Below are 22226 nucleotides of genomic sequence, written 5' to 3' on the forward strand. Positions count from 1 at the left end.
TCCCCTTTCTTCAAACGGTGAGGCTTGCTCCAGAGAACGGGACTGCAACATGTTAGCATATGAGCCTCGACCAAAGCTGCCAGTGCTCGTTCAAGGCGGTTTGAAGCTCGCTTCACTTTGCATGACCTGGAGCCACTGTCTCCGCCAGATCTCATAAGACTTTTGGATACAAACAGCCTCCAGGGGAAAACAAAAGGCTGCAAGAACAGAGGCCAGAAAAATGTTGAAGAAGTTTTGGTAATGAGTCTGCAACGGACGAGATGAGAATGCTTGCGCGGGACGGTGTGTAAATGGTGCAGAGGAACATTTTTCTTCTCACCATTCTCAAAACCATGTCTGCGTTTGTCCAAGGCGTCGAAGTACATGTAGACCTGTCTCAGCGATTACGCGTCTCCGTGATGGCGCGACACAGGAAAACCTACTACTTCATTTGGTTTAGCTCGACGCGGCCGGGGTTGACCTCGCGCGTCGCCCGTCGAACTCGGTTTCCCCCGCAACTCCTCTCTTTGTCGCTGACAGGCTCTCACGATACTTCTCTGCTGGTTTTCATGTCGGAGTTGTCCTTTCGCGCGGTTCTCACTCTCAACCAATCAAACCCTTCCTGTCGTCTAGTCGCGCGACTCTACCATACCACAAAGTCCCGGTTCGATCGATCCCTTGCTGGCCAACGTAGAACATGCCAGAGATGTTCAATCCGACAAAGCCACCGGTGCTCAGATGCAACGGATTTCAGTTTTGTCGAGACCGCTTCACCTTGGAAGATACGGATATTGCGCGCGTTGAAGGTCCACGCCTACATGGGCTTTTGCATCCAGAGACACTGTCGCTGCAAGGCCGCATGGTAGCCGCAGAAGAGGCTCGCAAATTATTCAAGAAAGACTTCTTCGCGGCACAGTTGCGCTTTTATGGAATTGAATTCCGTATGTCCAGCAAAGTCGCCGATCTTCGAAGTCTGCTTGAGGAGTCGGTTCATCATGGCAAGGTAAGTACCGGGATTTCACTTGATTCTCTTACGGCTTTACATGAAGCCGTACCTATAGACTGATATCGTCTCAGTGCGACGTTGTCCCCGAACCAATAGCGCGCCTGGAGCAAAGAATGTGCCTCGAATATGAATCGATGTACCAAGCATGGAAGAAGCAGGTTCGCGCTTGGGACGAGGAGAAAAGGCAACGAGAAACCGAAGCCAAGGCGAGAGAAAAGGAGCGTCAAGATGCAGCCTTTGCCCAATGCAAAACACCCAGCGAAAAAGCAAGCTATGACTTGCAAAGATTCATGGATTTCTACTACTTAAATGAGGGAAAGCCGGATAAATCGAAGACCCCTGCGCCTATGGTCCTTCAAATTCACCCCAGAGGCCTTGACAAGAAGCTGAGTCTCCATGATCTATCTCAGAGATACGATCTCCACACGAAATTTTGCATGTCGCACGAAGGCCCAAGACACTGCATTGGATGGGATCGCGACGCTGTGTACCGCTTGGCGGACAACATCAATAAAGAAAAGAAAGAAGCGGAGAGAAGAGAACGTGATACTGACTATCAGCGTTGCGTCGCTCGAGCAAGACAGCGCTGCCAATCGCAAGGCAATACATCATTTGAGCTTCGCCAATGCGTAGGCTCATATTCCATTGAATGTGATGCGGCTCTCAAGTTTGACAAACGCTACGAAAACAACCTCACGATGGACATATCAACAGCTGGAAATGAGACTCTGATTGCCGCCTACGATTTTGGGGTGATAAAGGGGACCATGCTCTTGAGTCTCTCTGAAGAGAATCTGGACGCCATTACTGGAGCAGTGTCTAAACAGCAATACTATTCTGACTACGACGATGAAGAGTACGACGAAGACAGTGACGAGGCAACGAATACCTTGGCAAAGACTGTTCCAAAGACTGTAGCAAATAAACGAGCAGCAGGAGGCCCTTCAAATGCTTCAAAGAAACGTAAAAGAATACCTACCCTCTCTCGGCGGGTCTACTACCGACTCCGAGGCCAAGAAACTGGCGAAGGTCAAATAATTCCTGACTCCGCGCCAGGCCACCTCGAATTCCTATCAGATGGGTGCACAAAATTTGTGGGACTGGCCTACGATTTCCCCTACATCGACCGCAACGTCAGATTTTTGGGATATAAAGTATCGGAGCAGCCGCTAAAGAAGCCGGATCCATGGGACGCTTTCTCCTACGGAACTTATGGACTTGCATCCACAGGGAGATGGAATTGAACGACTCACCGTTGCTCGATGAACGAATTGGTCACAGAAGATGGAGATCTGTTTTAATATCCCCTACATGAAGAGGTCAATGCTGTTAGGTTTCAGTGATTCACGAAGTCAAAATCCTCTCCAATCAAACAGCGTTTGGCCTGCTCAAAACCCCTTTGCTTCGGGTACACGATGCTCCTCTGGGCCTGACCAACAACGCCTCGTAAGGAACATTACCAAAGAATCAAGGAAATTGGGAAAACAGCATACAACACAGGAAGATTCACTTTGCTTACGATTCCTCTCCTAATTCACTACCAGTGGATCACTAGTCACCTCGACACTGTATGAATTCAACCAATCAATGACGTTGGTCGATCCCGCAGCCCGAGCCTCTTCTGAATCAGTGCCTTGCGCTTCAGGGCAGATACTTCTCGGAAGCGCGCGCTTATTTCGTCGGCTTCCCTTAAGCCCAGACGCGAAATCGCGCGACGCGTCACGTAAACCACACCACTGCATCTTGGGTTCTTCAACTTATCACCAACCACACTCCGCCGCGTCCAAGCAGTTCCTCTATTCGCCCATCTCACCTTTGCCACTCGACTTGCAGCTTGGAAAATGGCATCCTTTCATTATGGTCGTCCAGAGCCTCCAGTGTTCAAACAGAACGGCTTTGAACTCCGTGACCAGACTTTCACTGTGTCTGGGTACGAGCGTTTCGACAGCCAGCGCTTGAGGGAAGTCCTCTATCCTCAGCCCCAACTAACTCAATCCACTGGGCAAGAAAGTGTTTTTCGCCGCGCAACTGAAGCATTACGGCATCGACTTCCGCCCATCAACCCCGGTCGCCGAGATACGCACCCTACTCGAGGAGTCAATTCGTCAGGGCAAAGTACGCGGGAGAAGGGATCCCTAAGATTGAGTCTCGATGCTGACTGGTCTCATCAACAGTGCGAACAGATTTCAGACTCCGCGATTGAAGTTCAGCAAAAAATGAAGCGCGATGACGAGCCACAGCGCCAGGAATGGGCAAACGAGTTTCGAGTCTGGGATGAAAGCAACAAAGCAAAGTGTAACACGCCCCAGAAGAGAGCCGAATACGACTTCGAATGGTTCTTGAGTCACCACTACTTTACTGATGGGAGAGAGCCGGATCGCACCAAGACACCAGATGTCTTGGTCTTGCAGGGCTTCGACCACAAAAGGGACCTGATCGCTCGTACCATCCCTGGCCTTCACACAGCCCTGTGCCGCTCTCGGGACGAATTCACAGAGACTCCTGACCTTTGCATCGGTTGGGACGAAGCCTCTGTCGTTCGCAAGGTGCAAGACACAAACAATGAGGTGGAGGAGGAGCGACAGCGCAAGGAGGATAGAGAGCTGAAAAAGCGCGACGAACACTGGCAAAAAGATATTGAGCCACACCGACGATATCTTCATCGGCGGCATACCATGAACACTCCTCCACTGCAGTCATTCGAGCTGCGACACTGCGTCGGCTCATATCTTGTCCGCTGCGACGAAATTGCCAAAAAGGAGTGGTGGTGCTCTCCACGCATGCTGCACCTGGATATCTCGCTTGGTCCAGACGGGATATTGATTGGTACCTTCGATTTCAACCTCATCGAGGGCACCATGCTGTTGGGGTTCTCAGAGGAAAAGCTTGATGAACTCGTTGCTAGGATCGAAGGAAAAGAAAGACGCAGGCGAGAACGCGAGGCCAAACGCAACAGGTACAGGTGCCACAAGCACGAAGACTGCTGGGAGGATTACCCAAGCGATCTCGACGACGATGACGAGGAGGAGGAGGAGGAGGAGGAGGAAGACGAACTCAACGCCTGTGCTGCTGGCACCAAACGTGCCGCGCCAGACACCACAACCACGCCCTCCTCCTCGCCTGCCTCAAAACGCCAAAGGACAACGCCCTCGAACGCTATCCACCTACCTCGCCGCATCTTCTACCGCATGCACGGCCGCGAGGCCGGCGACGAGATGATAAAACGCCGCCCCGAATACTTCTCGTCCCCTTGCGCCGGCCTGCTTCACTTTGCCGACGACGCGTGCACCGCATTTTCTGGTATGCTCGACGACAACGAGTTCGTGGGTGAAAACGTCAGGTTCGTGGGCTGCAAGGTGCCGGATGTGCCGCAGTGGAGCGCTGATCCGTGGAGCACGTTTTCGGGGAGACACTCGTGGTTGTTTTGAGGTGTTGGGAGAGTGGGGAGAGAAGTGGCTATAAGTTGAGGTGTTTGTGTTGTTGACGTTGGTTGAGGTACATGTCCTTTGGATCTTGAGGACTGGTACTGTACGTATCAGAAGCGCGCCCCTGATCTCGGGCAAGTTCCTTGACAAGCAGTACCAAGAAACCTCGACCGTATCTGGGTGAGGAAGGCGAAGCCAGCCGAGTTCCATGGTTCGATTACCATTAAGGGGCACCTAAACGGAGAATTGAAGGTATAAAGCTCCCGCGACCTCGCTTTTTCCTTTCCAAACCTCAACAACGCCCAACATGAAGTCAGTCTCTCTTCTTGATCGTCCACACGACGACGACGACGACTTTACTGCGAACTCTCATTCAAGCATATTACCGACGACATCATTGCCATCATCCTCAACACCAGACACAACGGACCGGCTCGATCCCGAACTGGATGAATATGAATGTGTCACAGCTCTGATCACATTCTTCCTCGTGCTCTGGATCGTTGCCTGCATCATTATTCTAACAATACTCCCTCTCCAACCGGTGGTCAAATGTGCAATCATTACCACGCCCGAAACATGCCTAAGCGTAATCCTCCTCTTGGTGGACAAGAACACTCCACCGCCGACGTCCCCTTCAATGATAAGACCATACCTCGAGAGCGCCTATTTCTTTTCTGTATTTCTTAGCGGCATAACGCCGGTGTTGGTACTGTTTCAACAACCCCCGCAGTGAGAATGCTGGTAAGTCTGCGCCCTCAGATCGTGTGACAGTCACTGATTGGGAGCATTCAAGCGACTCGAGACCAGCGTACGTGCTCAGGAGCATTCAAGCGATTCGAGACCAGCGTACGTGCTCAGGAGCATCCAGCAGTACAAGAGAGCAGTGACAAGGAGCTCCTGAGCCCTGATGCGCAGAACCTCACGATGGACCCAAAACAGCGAAACCAAAACAAAACAACCCCACGACGTCACCACTCCGATCTCGGCCCGCGCCAGCGCCCCCAAAACACACCAGCGGAGGTCAGTGCGGTGCCTGCGTTTCACAGCAGCCGCGCACGGGCCAAGCGGGGTAAATTGTGGATACAAAAATAGCAGCCACGCCGCCCGCACCGGCACGACGTGTGCCAGTCCAGCCAGCCAGCCACGAGCTCTCAAACGCGCGCGCTTCTTTTGCTTGGCGGATCAACGTGTTTGGCTGCTGTGGCACGCGCGAGTCGCAAGGCGGGAATGGAGAGTTTAGGGACGGGCCGACTGACTGAATGTGGGATGATCGTTGGGGGAGGGGAGGGGAGGGGGCGAGGGGCTTGGTTGTGGTGTGGGTTGTGCCATCAAGGTTGCGTGTTTTTGGTTTTGCGCGATTTGTAAATGGGGAGGGGGATGTAGAGGTGAAAGGGATGATATGACATGGCATGAAGAAAGGAGCTCGTGCTTGTTGCGAAAGAGTTGGTCGTACAGCGACAAAAAGGTTAATTGTACATTTTGGGTAGGCTTAGGTTCGGGAAGACAACCTGCGACCAGAGCCAGCTCAACTACATGCCTACGCAACATCCCAAGCAGCGACGCCACTGTAGCCCCTGATGCCATAGCGATCGCGCTCCCACATGTCTCTCGTCACGCCTCTGCCACTGCCCTCGGGCCCATCAAGCCATTTTGTGCCGGCGCACGCCAGCACCTTGTGGCCGGCGCCTGGGACGCCCAGCTCGACGCGCTCAATGTCGCACCACCAGAAGCGGCCATCGTGCTCCATGGGCAGCCACTGCTTGTTCTGCCCGCCCCGGCCCTCGATGATGACAAAGTACATGAACTGCTTGCCTTCGCCGAGCGCCTCCGGGTCGTAGTGCGGACAGCGCTTCTCGAACTCGAAACGCACGACTGATGGACCGTTGGGGTCGTGGACTCGCACCTCTCTCTGCCACGGCTTGAAGGACACCACGTTCAATCCATAGTCGCCGGCGGCGCCATAGACTTGCGGGCCCGGCGGTGCCAGGATATATTCCTCCCACGGCACCGTCGCGCGCCCGTCTGTGCGGAAAAAGTAGCGCGAGTCCTCTGGGTAGTGCTTCATTCCGAACTCGTTGTTGTCCATGATGAAATAACTCGGGGTGAAGTGGCGCTTGTAGCTGCGCGAGGCCCCGTCGACGCTTCCCGCGCCCCAACACGCATCGATGAGCTTCCACTCGCCGCCGTCGATGCGGACGGCATTCCATGCGTGGCCGCATTGAAAGGACGGAACAGGGGAGCCAGGCGCCAGAGGAGCGTACCCAAAGCCCTTTCCATGGCCGCCAATGACGACACTTTCCAAGCCGACTTGTGCACCCAGAGCAGCAAAGAGGCCAGCGTATCCTTCGCAGACGGCTAGACCGCTTGCTATTGTGTTTGCCGGTGTCGATGGTTGGACACAGCCACCGAAGAAGGCGGCGCAATTGTAGTCAATGTTGTGGTGCAGCCAGGTGAAGATGGCGCGGGCTTTATCGGTGAGGGAAGGGAGAGGATCGCAAAGCTGGTGCGCCAGCCAGTTTAGGTCATGAGATGGAATTGATTCGCGGGGGAACCGAGCAGCATGCGCGTCGACAGCGCGGAAATCGCGACATTTCAGACATGCCCCACTTTGGCCATTTGACCTGGGTTTGCTTGCTTGAATAGAGGCAAGATCTGGTCGGGATGAGAGGGGTATAGGAGGCGGTGCTCCACCATTGGGTTGGCTACGAGTGGAAGCAGGACGGCTTGTCGGGACAGCGGGGGGAGTTTCGGTGCTCTTGTTCAGGCCCCATTCGAGTGCAGAACGTCTTGGCTTTGTCTCTGATCCTGAACTTCGAGTTGAACTCGGCCTCGTCGGCAGTGCAGGTCTTGAAGGGAGACTGGGGGGCTGAGACGGGGTGGGTTGCAAGGCCGTCGAGCTCTTTTGCCTCGTCAGATACTTTGAGCGCACGGGGTCATATCTTGCCAGCTCGGCGTCCTTCTCCTCTTGTGTCTTCTTTGGTGGCAAAGGAGGGAGTTTCGAGGGATCAAACGGCGGGGCCTTGACTCGACCCGGTTGCGCCTCTCCAAGTGATGTAGCCGTAGTGCCACTTGTATTTGTGTAACCCGAGCGCGCAGAACCCATGGACTGTGTAGAAGCTATTGTGGATATGGATTCCTGGGAATCTTTCCTCAAGACGCTCTGACTCGAGGTTTTCCGTGGCGGAAGGCTTGGGGGAGGTGGCTGACGGGGAGTGTTCGTTCGCGAGGGTAGTCTTGGAGGGAGGGATGGTTTGGCAGAGTTTCCATTCAACGCCGGCGGCGGCAATACCGTCCTATGACCGCCATTATCTGCTGGCTGGTTGCCTACACCTCGTGCAGTTGTCGGCGCATAGTTCTGGACCGGAGGTACGTTGGCCGTCTGAGAGCGTTCGGCGAGACGCGGAGGCGGGGCTGACGGCGGCGGAGGGGGAGGTTTCTTCTTGGTGTTCGTCGCAGCGTTTCCATGGGACGGAGGAACACTCCCGCCCTGCACTTGCTGAAGGTTAAGCGCGGCTATACGAGCCTTCAGGCTCAGCGAGGGAGCAGACGCTTCTTCGGCCATGAGTGGCAAGGTGGGTCGAGCAGCGGGCCGTTGCGGTTGGTCGGACAAGAGGCGCGGGGCAGCGAGGATCAAGGAGTAAAGTTAAAACGAGTCGTGGGACCTTGAAACTCGCAAGAGAAGCAACCAGTTGAAAAGAATGGGGGGCATGCAAAAGGAAATAAGACTGACGGACGGCGGGAAGCAGTCAGAGGTCCAGTCTAGGTCGTGATGCGGCTCGAGACACGGATTGGCTAGACGAGACCCTGTTTGCCATGCCTGCCAAATTTAGCACAGGATGGATACATAAATTCCGCGGATGGATTCCAGGCACTTGGGGGCGGATCATGCGATGTGCTGTGCTCTCAGACCATGAATGCGAGTTTGATGGGGTAGGAAGGTTACCGCGACGCAGGCTGGGCGAGTCGCATGTGCCATCGTTGTATGCATCATCGAGCGCCCTTCGTTGAGATGAGGCTTTCACCACTTGACGAGCACCACTGCGCAACTCATACAATTTGACCTTCAAAAACTTCCATGAGTAACAGTCAATCTAGTGCCAGGATGAAGAACCACCGCCACGACAAGACATGCAACCCGCTTTGCAACCCGCCAAATGACCGTCTTGGAATTACCCGTCCCCATCGATCCCACCATCACGAATTTGTTGTAGGCTTCCTCTTTTTCTCTTTTTTTTCGGAATTTTCTGTTCTTTGCTAGACCTCAAGACCGCGGTAGCTATCTCCAATTCCCAACACCCCAGAGCCTGTCGCCGTTTTGAACCAACACATAGAGCACGAAGGAGACATTGGGAAAGGAGGAAAATAGAGTGACATGTTGGAGAGAGAAAAGAGAAACAAAAGACCTCTGCGTCTTCCACCGGATCATCTTGCCCTCCCATGTCGCGTCATGTCGCCATTGCGTTCTTTCATCTTTTGCTTCGGCTCAACATCCACCAGAGAAAAAAGCCTTGTATGAAAAACAGCGAAACCAAGCGAGTCCACCCGCTCCTTGGACCCTTGGACCCTCGCCAAAAGGCGCGCTCGATTTCTTTTGCTCGATTTCTTTTCGGAAGGTTATCTCGTCTCCTCGTGCACAAGTCCAACGAACTTTTTGAGTAATGTAAGGATCGTCGGTGAAGAAAGAAGCCGATGCGCAGGTTTTCCTTATCCAACGGTGGTTTCGAGAGCCACCTTGCAGCTGCCCCCAGCAAATGCCTCCTCTTGCTATTGTTTGAACAATGTTTTGAAACGTGAAACCAAGTATTGACACGAAACGCCACAAAAACACCACCGCGTTAACGGTCCGAGCCGGCCCAAAAGTGGCCGGCGACGGCTTCAACGATTGACTTCTAGGAAACAAATGCAAGGCGGAGACGTGTAAGGATCGGATCGTCGCGGACAAAGACTGAAAACCACCAAGAAAAGAGATCAACCGCTAAACCTCCAACGCCAGCGCCAGGTGACAAGGAAAATCGCATACCGACATGGGCAAGCATTGAGGTTTACCTCTTGCGCTTCTTCGTCTTGTCGGCCATAGATGCAACAGAAGTGAAGCTGCCGGCAGTCGGGACAGGACCGTTGACTGCCTCGAAGAATGGCGGAGGCTCCGGGACGGACGACTTCTTGATGGGAACACCCATGTGACGGCCATATCGGCCCTTCCTCCCATTGCCCTCGTCCTCACTGAGGCATCCATCGACGCCAATGCCGGCATCCTTGCAGCGTTGGCAGGGACGCTGACGGTCGCAGCCTTTCTTGCTCTTCCTGCAGCGCTGGCATCGGGGCTTAGACGAAAGGTCCTCCTCATCGGCAGCGAACTGTTGCACGTTGAGGGAGGCGCTTGACGTCTTGCGAGACGCCGGAGGCAGCGAGGTAGGGGAGATAGGCGGCTTCGCGACCTGGGGCGTCTTCGCCTTACTCTTATGGTTGTGAGGACGAGGCTTTGAAGGCTTCGCCGAAACCTTGGCAACGAGCCCAGGGCGCGGCTTCTTCAGGAGCTTGGGTTTGCCAACGCCGTTATCTTCAGGCACAATGTCATCGCTATCGCCCTTGAAAGATCCATCCTTGTTGTCCTCGTACTCGTCGCAGCTGTCTTCACCGCTCTCAAAGCTGCGGGGGAGCTCAGTGTCGTGCAGGCGTGCCGCGGACGGCAAGGCACCCGTGTGGTGGGGCAGCTCGTCTTCTTCGCTGCCTTCATCGCTAGCCTCATCGGACGAAGCGGCCTCAGCACGGCCGCTCAGAGCATCGTCAATGGTGGAAGTCGAGTTGCGACCGTGCGAAGAGAAGTTGGAGGCGTCGCCAAGACGCATGAGCTGGAGAGCGACATCTTCGTCAGAGATGACGCTGCCCCCGATGGTTGGGTCGGGCGTGGGCAAGACACCACCCGTCGAGTTTCGCGGGAGGCACTGTCCGGTGCCACGTGTACGCAGCCGATGTCCGTGCGGCTGCGCACTGGAAGTGGTGTATGGAGTTCCCATTTGGTACCCCTGCATGTACGAAACATCCCCATGGCTCTGCGGCGACGGAAGCGGGTTGGTGTATGAGAATGTCTGCTGGTTCGAGTACGAAAAAGGAGAGGCGTCATTGATGCTGCTGATGCGTCTCTGAGGCGAGACAGAAGACATGGACGTCGTCATAGGCACCTGCGGCGGCGCGAACAAGGGCAGTTCCTGAGCGGGAAGCACTCATTAGCCTCCTATTGTCCTCAGACGCAGTCGCCATCAAGACTTACCGAACTGTCAAACTTGGCTCGCTTCCGTCGGCCACCCTCGACTATATTGTCGAGGCTGATGTCCGCACTCGCAACATTCTCACGGCGGGAGCTCGTGACGGAGCCTGCCTCACTGTCGCTGTAGTCGCCGTTGAGGTCGGCCAAACTGCTGTGAGAGCTAGTCGCCCGAATCTTGAGACCTTGCCGGGAGCGAGACTTGGGGTTCGTGCTACGAGAGAGGCTGCGCCGCCCACGGTGGTCGTCAGGGGACAAGCTGCGGTTTCTGGCAGTCCGCGACGGAGGTCTAGAGAACTGCCCTGGAGGAGGCATGTTGAAGGGTTCCTCCAGCCTGCCCTTCCTCGGAGACATGGAGTGACGAGGAGTATGACTGTACTCGTCGACCTCTTGGGGAATCCTCCGAACGTAGACTGTCATGTTGTGGTAGAAATTCTCGTACCGAGCAATCAGCGTATTGCCATCTTTATCTTCAAAGCTGACGCCGTAGCCTTGACCGTCATAGATGCCATGGAAGTTTTTGACGGTCGCAACAATGGACTCAGTAGTGTCATGAGGCCAAATGTTGACCCTCATCGGCAGCCGCGCACGATGCTGCGGTGATTCTTGCAGCAGCAATTCGAAGCTGACGTGCTTGGGTGGCTGCGCCAGAGGCATAGCAGCAGGGCCAGCGTCAGCGACGGCATAGCTCTGGTAGATCGAGCCCATGACGTATCCGTTATCGCCTGCGAACACCCCTGTGTTGTGTAGTTGTTGCGATGATGGCTGGGCAGCGATAGGCGACTCGTTTCGTGTGGTCCGCTGGGTAGAGTCGGTGAGCAGGTTGGAAACTTCCATACCAACGACTTCAAGCGATGAGACGAGCACAAAGTCGTCCCTTGTGGTCGCCGTAGATCAAATATGAGTCGGAATCGCTCGGGCGGACGCAACTCTCACCGATCCTGCCGGTGTCGCGAGAGGAAGAGGGGGTCGTGGGTTGGGTGGAGAAAGGAGGAGGGCAATAGCCTAAACCCACGAAACCTGTTAGCAAACGGCATGAAAAGCGTTTAATGGCCATGGCCGCTGATGCTGATGGCATGAATGAGATGTTGACAGTCGTGGCTGTCTCGCAGGCCGTCGCTCGGGGGTATCCAAGGGCGGTTCAGCAGCTCAGCGACAGCACCCACCGATCCTGGGGAGAGGATCTGGGGTGAATCTCGCACATAGCCACGGTCGCATAGGGAGTATAGAAGTAATGACATACCCTTGAGTGTGGGATGGAGCGTTGGAGTTGAGGTAGAAGGCTTTCCGCGAAGGGCCGCCGGGCGTCTGGCACACCGATTCTGTGAGTTCACGATCGAGGAGGAGGGCCGGTGTCTGGCGTCCAAAGATGATTTGCTGCGTCGGCTGGCAAAGTACGATGGATTCCGGAGACGTACCGTGCAAGACTGGGTAGATGAAGAGAGAAGCGTGGGTGGGACACAGGTTGGTGGAGAGAGAAGCGTGGGTGGAACACTGCGACTCTAGTAGGCGAGTCTGGTTTCCGGCCCGCCTGATGCTTTGCTTCAACCCATCCATGTGGCGCCCAACACACACGCCGATCCGAGGGACATGGCCTCAGATGAGCAAGACCACTGGATGCATTTATGGACGTTTAATAACTCCTCAATTGCTAACTGCAGGTTGTTTGGTGGTAGCATGCGGCACTTGTCGAGGTCCGCCGCCCAGCCAGCGCCCAGAGAGCCGATAGACGGTCGCCAGCCATGACGACGCTCTACAGATCTAATTTCACTGTACAAAGAATCGCAAATGTATATAGCTGCTTGATCGAATCACTTTGCACAGGTAGCAGCGGGCGACATGGCAGCGCATGCGCCTTTTGAGGGGTCATGTCCAGGGCCGAGGGGGCTTGTATCGTGACGACAGATGCAGTCGGAATCAGCTTCGCGCCGGTCGATCCAAGGCGGCTGGAGATGAGAGGTCCTCGAGAGAACCCGGAGCCAGGCACTTGAGGGAAGGTGACAGGCACAAAGCCCCGTTACAGGGCTATTATCAGCACAGCGCGAGCTCTCACAGTACAAGCCAAACTTCCCGACTTGCGCTGCAGAGCGGGCCAATCCGCAATAAGGCCGCAAAGGCAATGCATGCCGCATGCCAGTCAAGCTAGGAGTAGGTCGCTGCGAGAGACGCAGGCCGGGGGACCAGTAAATACTGTTGTTGGCCGACCAATGAAAGCCTTTGCCGCGGGGATCGCACAATCTCTCGCAGCTCCCCCATCGCATTGCGCAGCTCCAGACACCCATATCCCATCATGAAGCAGTATTCATCATGGTCGCGGGTGCGCGACAAGAGCATTCGAGGGAATATGATGGACCGCCAACGCAGCGCTGCGTCTTCAAGGCGGTTTTCGATGGGGCATCAGGGCTGAAGCTCCACAGAACGATGGCAGCGGCACCGTCGCATCATGGAGGGAGCCTCCCAGAGAGCCGCCACCAGAGCGCACATGGCAGCAGAGGGCTACAAAAGGGCCAAAGAGCAACAGCGCAAGTGTCCGTACGAGTTGACGCTTTGGCTGCGGTCGCGATGGACTAGGCCCAGGCATGGATAGGCGGGCGCAGACCTGAGGCTCCGCAATTGCGCCGGAGGGGGACAGGCCACGATGATGCGACTGATGAGTGCGGCATATTCCCCACAGTCGACACCGGTGGCCAGCTTTCTGCACAAAGACAAGCGAGGGGTTGCATTGTTGCAGGTTGGAGGGTCAATGACGAGTCGCGCGCAGTCGGCGGCTGTAAACGGCCATGCAGTCGCTAGGAGCGGCGTCACGAAGGTCGGACAGCACAAGGAGCGCGCGCGTGCGATGAGAGTGTACCATGAAGGTTAAACGGCCAGCGCCTCGAAAGTGAATGGCGGTCGGCGTGGCAGCGTTTTGTGGGCAGGCAGGCGCAAAGCGCAACAATGGAGGACAGCGGGCGGGCGATTGACTTCCTTGATAGGCTGTGGGGCGGCAGTGCTGGCAAAACGCAAGCCATGACGGGGCGGTCCATCATGGTGTCAGTGCCCTAGGCAAGTGCGCAAGTGGCCAAAAAGCGACGAGGGCGGATTTGAGTCGAAGACAAAAGGCTGATGGAAGAGTGGCGGAGTGTCAACCAAGGCCACAGCGCCGTCACGTTACTACGCGCCCCGGGAGCGACCGATCGCGTGGAGCCGCCCGAGACCCGAGCGCATCATGGACGGGGCCCGCAGCGGGACCGGGGCTGGCGCGGGCGGGTCGAGGATAAGGCTGAGGATGGGTGGCAGAGTAGCGATCGGATTGACAGCGTTGCAGCGGGCGGCAGGCCAAGTTGGTTGGTAATGGAGTCGAATTGCAGAAAGGATGGCGGTAGAGTTGACGCGACGAGGCGGGGATGACGACAGAGGCTAGCCCGGCAGCATCCCGGCAGCCCACCCCAGGCCGTCGTCCAACCCACGGGACCAACCGCCGCAAGTTCCCGCCAGTGGAGGCCAGGGAGGCCAGGGAGGCCGGCTTGCCGACCTGACGGGACAGACGGTGGGTGCAGCGCGACAGGGCCAGTTTGCGGATGCGCTGAATGGCATGCGCTGTCCCGGTCTGGTGTTGAGGATGCACCGGCAGTAGTCAAACAAATTGGCAGACCGCCGCCGCGAGATGCCCTGCTGTCCAGTGGGCGCTCAGGTCGTTTCAGGCACGAGAAGGGCAGGCGGCCAAGAGTCGGTAGGGCAGCCACGGCCGCGCTTACCCTGCTCGGCTAGCGAGGCCGGGTCTGTGTTTACTTTACAGCCGTGTTGACCTCTCTAAGCAGAGGTAAACAGTCGCTCGTTGATGCCAAGCGGCTACCACCTTTCTTTCCATTCCCCTCGCACGCTCAGCTCCATTCTTCTCCGAGCACCGCTTATCCACGCTTCTCTTACGGATAGCTATACGTGCTTCACCGTCTCCCACCCCCGCGCCGTCTTGCCGACCGTCGCGACAAGACCGACGCGCGCCGCCGTTGTTCCCACGTTGTTGTTGTCGTCTTCCCGTCTCGTCTGTTGTCCTCCGCAGTCATCTCCGGAGAACGCTGTCCGTCTGTTTATCCTCCCAACACAGACGTGACTCCAGACGACATATTCCATTTGCGCTCATCATGGACGCCAAGGTGCGTTGCTCCAGCACCCGCCCACCCACTGCCCAACCGCTCGCGTCCATCCACATTCAACTCTCTTTTTACCATCCGCAGATCCTGGCCTCTGCGCACTCCATCCTCCATTCCCAATTTCTCCTTCATCATCTTCGCGCTGATTGACCCCGCTAATCATGTCCGATGACCAGCCTCAGCGACCTTTGCGGTCTCTTCGCATACACAATGAGAACAACGTCCCGGCCGCCGTCCCCTCCAAGACACTTCACCAACGCAACAAGTCCACCCCGGCCTTGTCGTCCGTTGCGCAGACGGGTGGCATCAAGGCTGCTGCAAAGCGCACTGCTTTCGCAGATGTCAGCAACACGGCTCGCAGCAGCAAGCTGGTGAAAGACGACTTGGTCGCGCCCGGTAAACAAACCAATGGCAAGAAGGATTCGGGCCTGCCCACCGTCCAAGAGTCATCCTCGAGGTCCTCTGCCATTCTTCGTCCTGCTCAGCGACCCGTCAGCTCCATAACGCACAAGTCAAGCGCTCCGGAAACGGTATCGTCCACCCTTCCAAAACACGCAGAGCACAGCCAACCAAAGAAGCTTGGCTCGAAGCGCAACACTGCAGTCTTCAAGGAGGTCGTTCACCATGATGCACCTGACCAGGACGACGTTGAAGAAGACTCCAACGTTGCGCTGCACCACCAGGCCCATCCTACGCGCCGTGAGAGAAGCAACACTGCCCCTCAGCTGTCGCCGCCTTCGGTGAAGCTCCCCAAAGTCACCAGTGCCTCTGAGGACGCCATCGAAGACCAGATTGCCCGAATTGCCCGCGAAGAGTCAGTCACCAGCATTGAAACAGCTGTTGCACCTGAGGAATGCCAAAACTATGTCACCTACGAAGACGAGAGCCCGGTACAAGAGGATGAGCCTGTTTCTCCTAGCTTGCAAGAAGATGACGAGGCCCTTGAAAATCAACAACTCGAGCACGACGAGCTGGAAGAGGCTACGGAAAAGGCTGGCAAGGCTTTGTTGACCGCTGAAGACAAATACGAGGAGCACTGGGAGGAAGAAGAGGAAGAATACTATGACGCTGACGGCTACACCACGACGCGCTCTCTGAGGCCAAGGACGGACAACACCACTGGAGGAGCTACCATCGTCCTGGCGCCCAGGGTCACCGCTCGCACTCGCCGACGGCTGGAGGAGTGTAAGAAGATGGCTCTGAAGCACAAGACACAGGAAGACTACGAGGACGAGCACTGGGACACGTCAATGGTGGCTGAATACGGAGACGAAATTTTCGAGTACATGAGGTCCCTCGAGGTAAGTCATTCACTTGGTACTGGTGCATTTGCATGCTCACTCATAATGCAGGAGAGGATGAAGCCGAATCCATTCTACATGGACAACCAAGCTGAAATCCAGTGGTCTATGCGTTCGGTCCTGATGGACTGGCTTGTCCAGGTCCACCACAGGTTCACACTCCTTCCAGAGACCCTCTTTCTTGCTGTCAATTACGTCGATCGTTTCTTGTCCTGCAAAGTTGTCTCGCTTGGCAAGCTACAGCTTGTCGGCGCGACTGCCATCTTCGTCGCTGCCAAGTACGAGGAAATCAACTGTCCTTCGGTTTCCGAAATTGTGTACATGGTTGACGGTGGATACACCGTTGACGAGATCCTCAAGGCTGAGCGCTTCATGCTCAGCATGCTCCAGTTCGAGCTCGGCTGGCCTGGTCCAATGAGCTTCCTCCGCAGAATCAGCAAAGCTGACGACTACGACTTGGAGACACGTACCCTGGCCAAGTACTTCCTTGAGATTACCATCATGGATGAACGCTTTGTTGGATGCCCTCCCAGCTTCACGGCTGCTGGCGCTCATTGTCTTGCCCGTATGATGTTGAAAAAGGGAGCCATTTGCAAGGGCGAGTGGGTAAGTGAATCTGAGACACGGCACGCCACATCATTCTTGTACTGACTCTAAATAGGGCCCATGCCATGTGCACTACTCTGGCTACACTTACGATCAAATCCGTCCCCTCATCGGAGTCATCCTGGAATGCAGCGAGCAGCCCCAGAAGCATCATGCGGCCGTTTACGAAAAGTACTCTGACAAGCGTTTCAAGCGTGCGTCCTTGTTTGTCGAACAAGAAATCCGCAAGGGATTCACCATTCCCGACATTGCCCCTCGGGATGACTACGAAAAGAAGTACGGACCTCTTAACACTTGCCACCCGCCACCCAACATCTTGCGCTACGCCAAGAAGGATTGAACCGGGCAGGTCTGCGGTTCTTTTGTGGCATACACGTCTGCCTTTTGATGCGAGCCACGGGAATCTCACGGTGTGCAACAATTTTCAAAAAAAAAAAGTAAGCGTGGCTTGCTGCACACTTCACCTGCAATGTTCACCCCCTGATCACAACTAACGACCGTTCCCCCTGTTTCCAAGCCTTTGAACTTCACCATCATTTGTATTTTGGAGTTTGCCTTTTCTTTTGCGGTTGGGATCAAGTTGATGACATGTCTTTCTTTCCTTTTAGGCTCAATGGTCCCTTGAGACAAAAGCCTGAGTTGATACCCCCAATAAACACGGACTAGTGGCTCCCTTGGCTCAGAAGGATCATATGATCAGCGAATTCGGCAGGCCTGCGATTGCTTTCTGCTTGGTCAAGGCGGTGGCTTGCTACAAAACCCAGTTGAACCTTGGGCAGGGGCTCTATTTGGACGAGTCGGCAACACTCAGATTTTGCTCGTCCTTGAGAAGGCTGACAGCTCTTCTCTCTTGCGAGAAGTGATACCCAACCTTTACCTTTTTGGACAGGCTGGCCGCGGTTCGACGTTTCGACAATTTGTCGGGCTTGTTTTTCCTTCACCTTTCATTTTTGTGGTTCCGATTGCATTTCAGCTCCCTGGACGTTTTTTCTCATGGATTCGATGCACACAACCCCTTAACAAGATACAAAGATAACGACGGTATGAGGCGACGATACACGTAATCATCCAGCACAACTTTCCCCCTATTCCCCCGCTTCCCCACGTCAACAATTCCCCTTTCTTGTTCTTTTGAGCCGAGGTTGCCTTCTTTTCGATTGTTGCAGCGTTTGCACTTGGACGGATGCTTGTGCTTCCGCCGATTCTGGAGGGTTGGACGAACAGGGTTCGGGTGCGGGCGCTAATGGAGCATTGAGAAGGGCATGGCATTGGACCTGGCAATGACTGGCTGGATCAAAAAAGACTGGTGAAGCCGGTGCGGGTAGTCTAGACGTTCCAGCATGAGGGTCCAATAAACTCTTTCTTCTTTTATCCCATCTCCACGCCAGCTTGTGCTCAGGTTGATTCTGGTGGTGACGGCAACATGAGTCCGATTGGAGTCACATCTTCGTCGCCATGGCAACGGTGAGGGGTCGCGAACTGGTTGCGGAGAATGACGCTTTGGGGTGCTGAGTAAAAGAGTGAGACTGAGCAAAAAAGTTGCTTTGGAATGCTTTTGAATTTTTTTCATTGGCGCTGGCAATCCCACGCACGATAAGGGCGCGCTCGGCGCCTTTGCTAGTTGCTAAACGGAGTTGCGTGGCCGCAGACAGGCAAGCCACATTGGGCGTCATGGTATGGCATCCAGCCTTGCCCAGCCAAAATTCTTCTGGTTCTACCCAGACGGCATCTTATCCGAGCTGTTCGTTCGCGCCGAGAGGTATGCCAGACGCTTGTTCAGTCGCAGACGAGCCTTTCCCCCCAATCCATGCTGCCTTTCGTTTTCCCCCAGCATCCTGCCCGCCTAGTCCAGTTTTTGAGACTCCTCACATTTTAGCATCGCCCTTGTGCGGCTCGCCACTCCGCGCGTCCGTCCGTCATCGGTGCGTTTGAGCATCATGAAGCTGGTTGAGGAGAAATCAGAACGACCGAGTCGCCTCGTACAAACAGCATCTCGGACTGCTTCTTGACCGTCTGTATCCCGCAAGTTAGCCCGCATGTCCACACGCGCTGCTCGCAGATAATGTGTTGCGGCCCAGCATTGGACGCCTCTCTGTGGCAAGTACTAACCCGCACAACGTCGTCCTCGTTCTCGTCCTCCTCGACCACGTATATCGTCTCCTCGACATCGCCGAGAACCAAGTTGCAGTGCGAGTCGTAGGCCTGCATGCCTCCATGTCAGCTCGATTGCTCCTTTCTCTGTTTGCGTCTGCGCGACTTACGTGTAGCCGTCCTTGCAGTTCGCGATCGCCCCGTAGCTTGACAAACACGACCTCGTCAAGGCACAGGCGCACAAGGTCGAGCGGCTCGTTGACAGGCGCGCCGGCGCCAGCATCTTCGACGTCAGCCATCGGGTGGCTGCTCCAGCGGAAGGAAAGGTGGTAGAGCGTGGATTGCCGGGGTGGATGGTGGATTAGATGACCGAGTGGTCGAGCTGGCGCTGGTGGACATGTGCCCGTCGTCTGGCGTCGGAGCTAGTGCCAAGAGCGGCGGGGCGGAACGGAAGCTCGGAAGTCAGCTGAGTCCCGCTCCACCCGCTGCCGCCTCCCGTGCACATTGTCATTGCGAGGGAGCGGAGGACATGCTGCGGGACGTGGAGAGCGCAAAGCCCCAGGCTTGTGCTTGCACGATTTCCGACGGCTGCAAACGATTCTATTTTGGCTCTTCGACAGCCTGAGGTCCGGTACTGCCTTGCAACGCACGTGATGTTGATTGGAGCTGATCTGCCCCGTCTGAAACTGCCACGACCATGACGTGCAATTCGTCGGATCAAGACTCCACCAACCCTGCCAGTCATCATTTACTCCAGATCCACCGTGGCTGCGCCTCCATCCATCCGTCCATCCATCTTTTGTAAACACCCTTCACGGCACTTCTCTCGCTCTCTCCAACTTCACACCTCCCGCAACAGAAACCGCTCACCATGGCCTCTCAAGACGAGCATCCCCTCCTCGCGGGGCGGCCCCCGGTCATGGATCACTTGACGTACCTTACCCTCATCGAGCACAACCTCACTCCGGAACTACTTCCAATGCTCCACACGGTTCTTCAAGATGCAGAGCTTACTGCCAACATTGGCTGGGACCTCGTCATTCTGTTTCTTCCCCTTCTACCAGCGTCTGACATGTGCCTGCAAGACATTGCACGATTGGGAAATCCACGCGAGGTTTGCCTAAAGGTCACAGAGGCCCTGAGGCTCCTCGATTTCGAAAGTCAACAAGAAGAGGAGGATGACGACGAGGCTCTTGCGCGCGCAGCAGACAACGCCGTTCTAACAGACGACGAAAGCGTTGCCAGCAAGCAAGGCGAGTTTGCGCCGAACCGTTCCAAGGCTCCGCTCCCTGTCCTGCAGTTCAATGCGCTCCTCTCCATGCTCGCCATATTGCACCCGCGCATCAAGACAAAGTACCCCAGCCGCTTCCTGTCCACTTCTCTTCAGGCTGTGCTGAGTAGCTATGGCGAGGCTGGCGCTTACACGAGCGACCTAACCCCTGCGGTGACGCAATTCATCAAGACACTTTCTGGAACCAAGAGACCGCATCTTCCTCCCAGGACTAGCAGCTTTTCGGTGGCGAGCCCTCCCGCCACTGAATCCGCTCCAGACCCAGAGGCCGCGCTGGAAGAAGCGACCCCTGAGGAGGACGAACTCCAAAAGAGGCTGCTGCAGTCCTTCCTGACCCACATCCTGGAATATTATCTGGATTCTCTCAGCTCAGACGGGGATCTGCCAGCTCTGGCGGTGACCAGCAGAGTGCATGAGAAGCTTCACCCAGAGAGAACGATACCTAACAAGAAGTCTATCGCGGACCGCTTCAATGAAGAGGAGCCCTTGGTCGCGCGAATCGGCATCGTCGGCCAGCTGGCCGCTCTGGCAGTCGACCTGGAGCTGAGTTCGGACGATCTCTACAAGACCATCATCGACCCGACGCCGGAGGCGAAGAGCCTGTCGAACGAGGAAGACGACCCCCCAGCTTCGGCTTCGGACATTCCCCTTTCAAAAACAGGCGCACTCTATCTCTACACGAAGCGCAAGGTCGGCGAGACGCTGTACGATCAACCCTCGGATGCCAGGGACATGTCGATATTCCCCGACCACGCAACCGTTTTGCAGAACTATGTTGGTGTCGAGTCGGCTGGAGACAGCGGATTTCACTCGGACGCTCTGATTGACTCGATTTTGGCCCTTGGTGTTTTGGCGGTGGAGAAAAACGAGGTGGGCGAGCCAAAGGAGGATGACGAGTTTGTGCGTTATCTCCAGACGACGTCGCTCCTCTCGGCCAACAATCCATCGCCTACCCTGCGCTACCACGCGCACTACCTCACGTCGACAGTCCTCCGCTCTCAACCATCGGATGTCGTGCGCCTATCATTCATCCGGGACACGCTCGAGCACTGTCCGTACGAAAACCTCAAAGCCGTCGCCGTCGGTTGGCTCAAGGGCGAGACGGTAGAGGCCAACATGTCTGCCCTGCAACCCTCGAGCGGATCGTCCGGCCACTTGCACTCGCACTCGCGCAACGTCTCGACGTCGTCTGCCGTTTCCGAGGTCGTCACTCCTTCCATCTTCGCCACTCCCGTCGCTCTAGCTACCACGGCGCCCTTCCTCTTTCCCGACCTCAGTTACGACCTGACGGGGCCGTCGCTCAGCGAGGCGTGGACCAAGTTCAAGCTGGACCTCGCCTTCTACCTTGCAACGCTCAACTTTTACATTCTCCTGCTGACGGCACAGCCGCTGCACAAGCAGCTGGACGTACAAGGCCTGCATGAGGGCAATGACGTGGGAGGCAGCTTTCTTCACCCGTTGCGCCAGGCAGCGCAGACTTTCAAGAAGGCGCTTGGTGAGGGAGGAGAGCTGGCGGCTGAAGGCGAGGATGTGGAGAGAGGGCTGGCCGAATTGAGTCTTTTGGAGCATGTTCTGGATCGGGTGGAGGAGGGCGTCAAAGCGCTGAATGCTGCGTGATGAGGCAAATGGTCGCAGCAGCATAGGGTTAGGTCGTTTTGTGCATGGATCGGATATTTGTGGGCGAACGGGTTTGTTCTGAGGCGAGATGCAAGAATCGATAATTATTTCTGTACCTCTGACGACATGGATTGCAAGGGGTGAGTTACACGTGGGGAGGGCAGAGCACGCGGGGGGCGTTCAGGGAGGGCCGACTGGACACCTCCCCCTCCCTCCCGCCAGCAGGCGCTAAGGCAGCTCGGTCCCACTGTTTCGGAAACGGCGGGGGCGAGGAAGCTGCGGGCCCTGAAGAAGAGGGAATGCCCGAGCTATCCCCATTCCATACCTGCCCCAGACCTGAGCCACCTAAGGTAAGGCATCGGATCAGGCGAACGTCACGTCTGGCCCCACGGCAGATGATGACGAGAAGTCGACGACAACGGAAGCCATGACCTTCGCCGTTGACTAACATCCTTTCTCCTCCTTCTGCGCTGTTCTGTCTTCCTGTTCCACCTCTCCACACCCGTCTA

The 22226-nt window shown here is 55.9% G+C and overlaps 8 protein-coding genes across 8 annotated transcripts; 5 read left to right on the plus strand and 3 right to left on the minus strand.

Annotated features, from left to right (window-relative positions):
- The first annotated feature begins 479 nt into the window (after positions 1 to 479).
- On the plus strand, positions 480 to 2401 carry J3D65DRAFT_272125 (uncharacterized protein). The gene is made up of 2 exons (XM_066794971.1): positions 480 to 982; positions 1057 to 2401. The coding sequence occupies exons 1-2, from the start codon at positions 677 to 679 to the stop codon at positions 2227 to 2229; spliced, it is 1479 nt and encodes a 492-aa protein (XP_066658168.1). The 5' UTR covers positions 480 to 676; the 3' UTR covers positions 2230 to 2401.
- Positions 2402 to 2527: 126 nt separating this feature from the next.
- J3D65DRAFT_272101 (uncharacterized protein) lies at positions 2528 to 4565 on the plus strand. The gene has a single exon (XM_066794969.1). The coding sequence runs from the start codon at positions 2827 to 2829 to the stop codon at positions 4411 to 4413; it is 1587 nt and encodes a 528-aa protein (XP_066658169.1). The 5' UTR covers positions 2528 to 2826; the 3' UTR covers positions 4414 to 4565.
- Positions 4566 to 5290, plus strand: J3D65DRAFT_272158 (uncharacterized protein). The gene has a single exon (XM_066794972.1). The coding sequence runs from the start codon at positions 4718 to 4720 to the stop codon at positions 5144 to 5146; it is 429 nt and encodes a 142-aa protein (XP_066658170.1). The 5' UTR covers positions 4566 to 4717; the 3' UTR covers positions 5147 to 5290.
- Positions 5291 to 5840: 550 nt separating this feature from the next.
- On the minus strand, positions 5841 to 8358 carry J3D65DRAFT_617901 (uncharacterized protein). Its single transcript, XM_066799606.1, has one exon. The coding sequence runs from the start codon at positions 7973 to 7975 to the stop codon at positions 5951 to 5953; it is 2025 nt and encodes a 674-aa protein (XP_066658171.1). The 5' UTR covers positions 7976 to 8358; the 3' UTR covers positions 5841 to 5950.
- Positions 8359 to 9455: 1097 nt separating this feature from the next.
- Positions 9456 to 11386, minus strand: J3D65DRAFT_665955 (uncharacterized protein; the record flags this gene model as incomplete). The annotated part of the gene is made up of 2 exons (XM_066802878.1): positions 9456 to 10622; positions 10685 to 11386. 2 exons carry the CDS (start codon positions 11384 to 11386, stop codon positions 9456 to 9458), a joined length of 1869 nt encoding a protein of 622 aa, XP_066658172.1.
- Positions 11387 to 14875: 3489 nt separating this feature from the next.
- Positions 14876 to 17508, plus strand: J3D65DRAFT_272249 (cyclin-like protein). Its single transcript, XM_066794973.1, has 3 exons — positions 14876 to 16112; positions 16164 to 16718; positions 16774 to 17508. Exons 1-3 carry the CDS (start codon positions 14973 to 14975, stop codon positions 17056 to 17058), a joined length of 1980 nt encoding a protein of 659 aa, XP_066658173.1. The 5' UTR covers positions 14876 to 14972; the 3' UTR covers positions 17059 to 17508.
- Positions 17509 to 18258: 750 nt separating this feature from the next.
- On the minus strand, positions 18259 to 19392 carry J3D65DRAFT_617913 (GTP-binding protein AGP-1). The gene is made up of 3 exons (XM_066799607.1): positions 18980 to 19392; positions 18828 to 18920; positions 18259 to 18731 (listed from the first exon to the last, which is right to left on the minus strand). Exons 1-3 carry the CDS (start codon positions 19106 to 19108, stop codon positions 18654 to 18656), a joined length of 300 nt encoding a protein of 99 aa, XP_066658174.1. The 5' UTR covers positions 19109 to 19392; the 3' UTR covers positions 18259 to 18653.
- J3D65DRAFT_617917 (YAP-binding/ALF4/Glomulin) lies at positions 19350 to 21832 on the plus strand. Its single transcript, XM_066799608.1, has one exon. The coding sequence runs from the start codon at positions 19681 to 19683 to the stop codon at positions 21715 to 21717; it is 2037 nt and encodes a 678-aa protein (XP_066658175.1). The 5' UTR covers positions 19350 to 19680; the 3' UTR covers positions 21718 to 21832.
- The last annotated feature ends 394 nt before the right edge of the window (positions 21833 to 22226 follow it).

This window comes from Phyllosticta citribraziliensis, assembly GCF_038025025.1.
Source record: "Phyllosticta citribraziliensis strain CPC 17464 chromosome Unknown J3D65scaffold_3, whole genome shotgun sequence".
NCBI classification, from domain to species: Eukaryota; Fungi; Ascomycota; class Dothideomycetes; order Botryosphaeriales; family Phyllostictaceae; genus Phyllosticta; species Phyllosticta citribraziliensis.

Bases quoted from the DNA above. Each gene is read 5' to 3' on its own strand.
- J3D65DRAFT_617913 (XM_066799607.1), bottom strand. From the start codon at position 19,108: ATGGCTGACGTCGAAGATGCTGGCGCCGGCGCGCCTGTCAACGAGCCG. The intron at 18,921-18,979 runs GTAAGTCGCGCA...GGAGGCATGCAG, and splicing joins AACTGCAAGGACGGCTACAC to GCCTACGACTCGCACTGCAA. The intron at 18,732-18,827 runs GTTAGTACTTGC...TGCGGGATACAG, and splicing joins ACGAGGACGACGTTGTGCGG to ACGGTCAAGAAGCAGTCCGA.
- J3D65DRAFT_272101 (XM_066794969.1), top strand. From the start codon at position 2,827: ATGGCATCCTTTCATTATGGTCGTCCAGAGCCTCCAGTGTTCAAACAG.
- J3D65DRAFT_272249 (XM_066794973.1), top strand. From the start codon at position 14,973: ATGTCCGATGACCAGCCTCAGCGACCTTTGCGGTCTCTTCGCATACAC. The intron at 16,113-16,163 runs GTAAGTCATTCA...CTCATAATGCAG, and splicing joins AGTACATGAGGTCCCTCGAG to GAGAGGATGAAGCCGAATCC. The intron at 16,719-16,773 runs GTAAGTGAATCT...GACTCTAAATAG, and splicing joins CCATTTGCAAGGGCGAGTGG to GGCCCATGCCATGTGCACTA.
- J3D65DRAFT_272125 (XM_066794971.1), top strand. From the start codon at position 677: ATGCCAGAGATGTTCAATCCGACAAAGCCACCGGTGCTCAGATGCAAC. The intron at 983-1,056 runs GTAAGTACCGGG...ATATCGTCTCAG, and splicing joins AGTCGGTTCATCATGGCAAG to TGCGACGTTGTCCCCGAACC.
- J3D65DRAFT_272158 (XM_066794972.1), top strand. From the start codon at position 4,718: ATGAAGTCAGTCTCTCTTCTTGATCGTCCACACGACGACGACGACGAC.
- J3D65DRAFT_617901 (XM_066799606.1), bottom strand. From the start codon at position 7,975: ATGGCCGAAGAAGCGTCTGCTCCCTCGCTGAGCCTGAAGGCTCGTATA.
- J3D65DRAFT_617917 (XM_066799608.1), top strand. From the start codon at position 19,681: ATGGCCTCTCAAGACGAGCATCCCCTCCTCGCGGGGCGGCCCCCGGTC.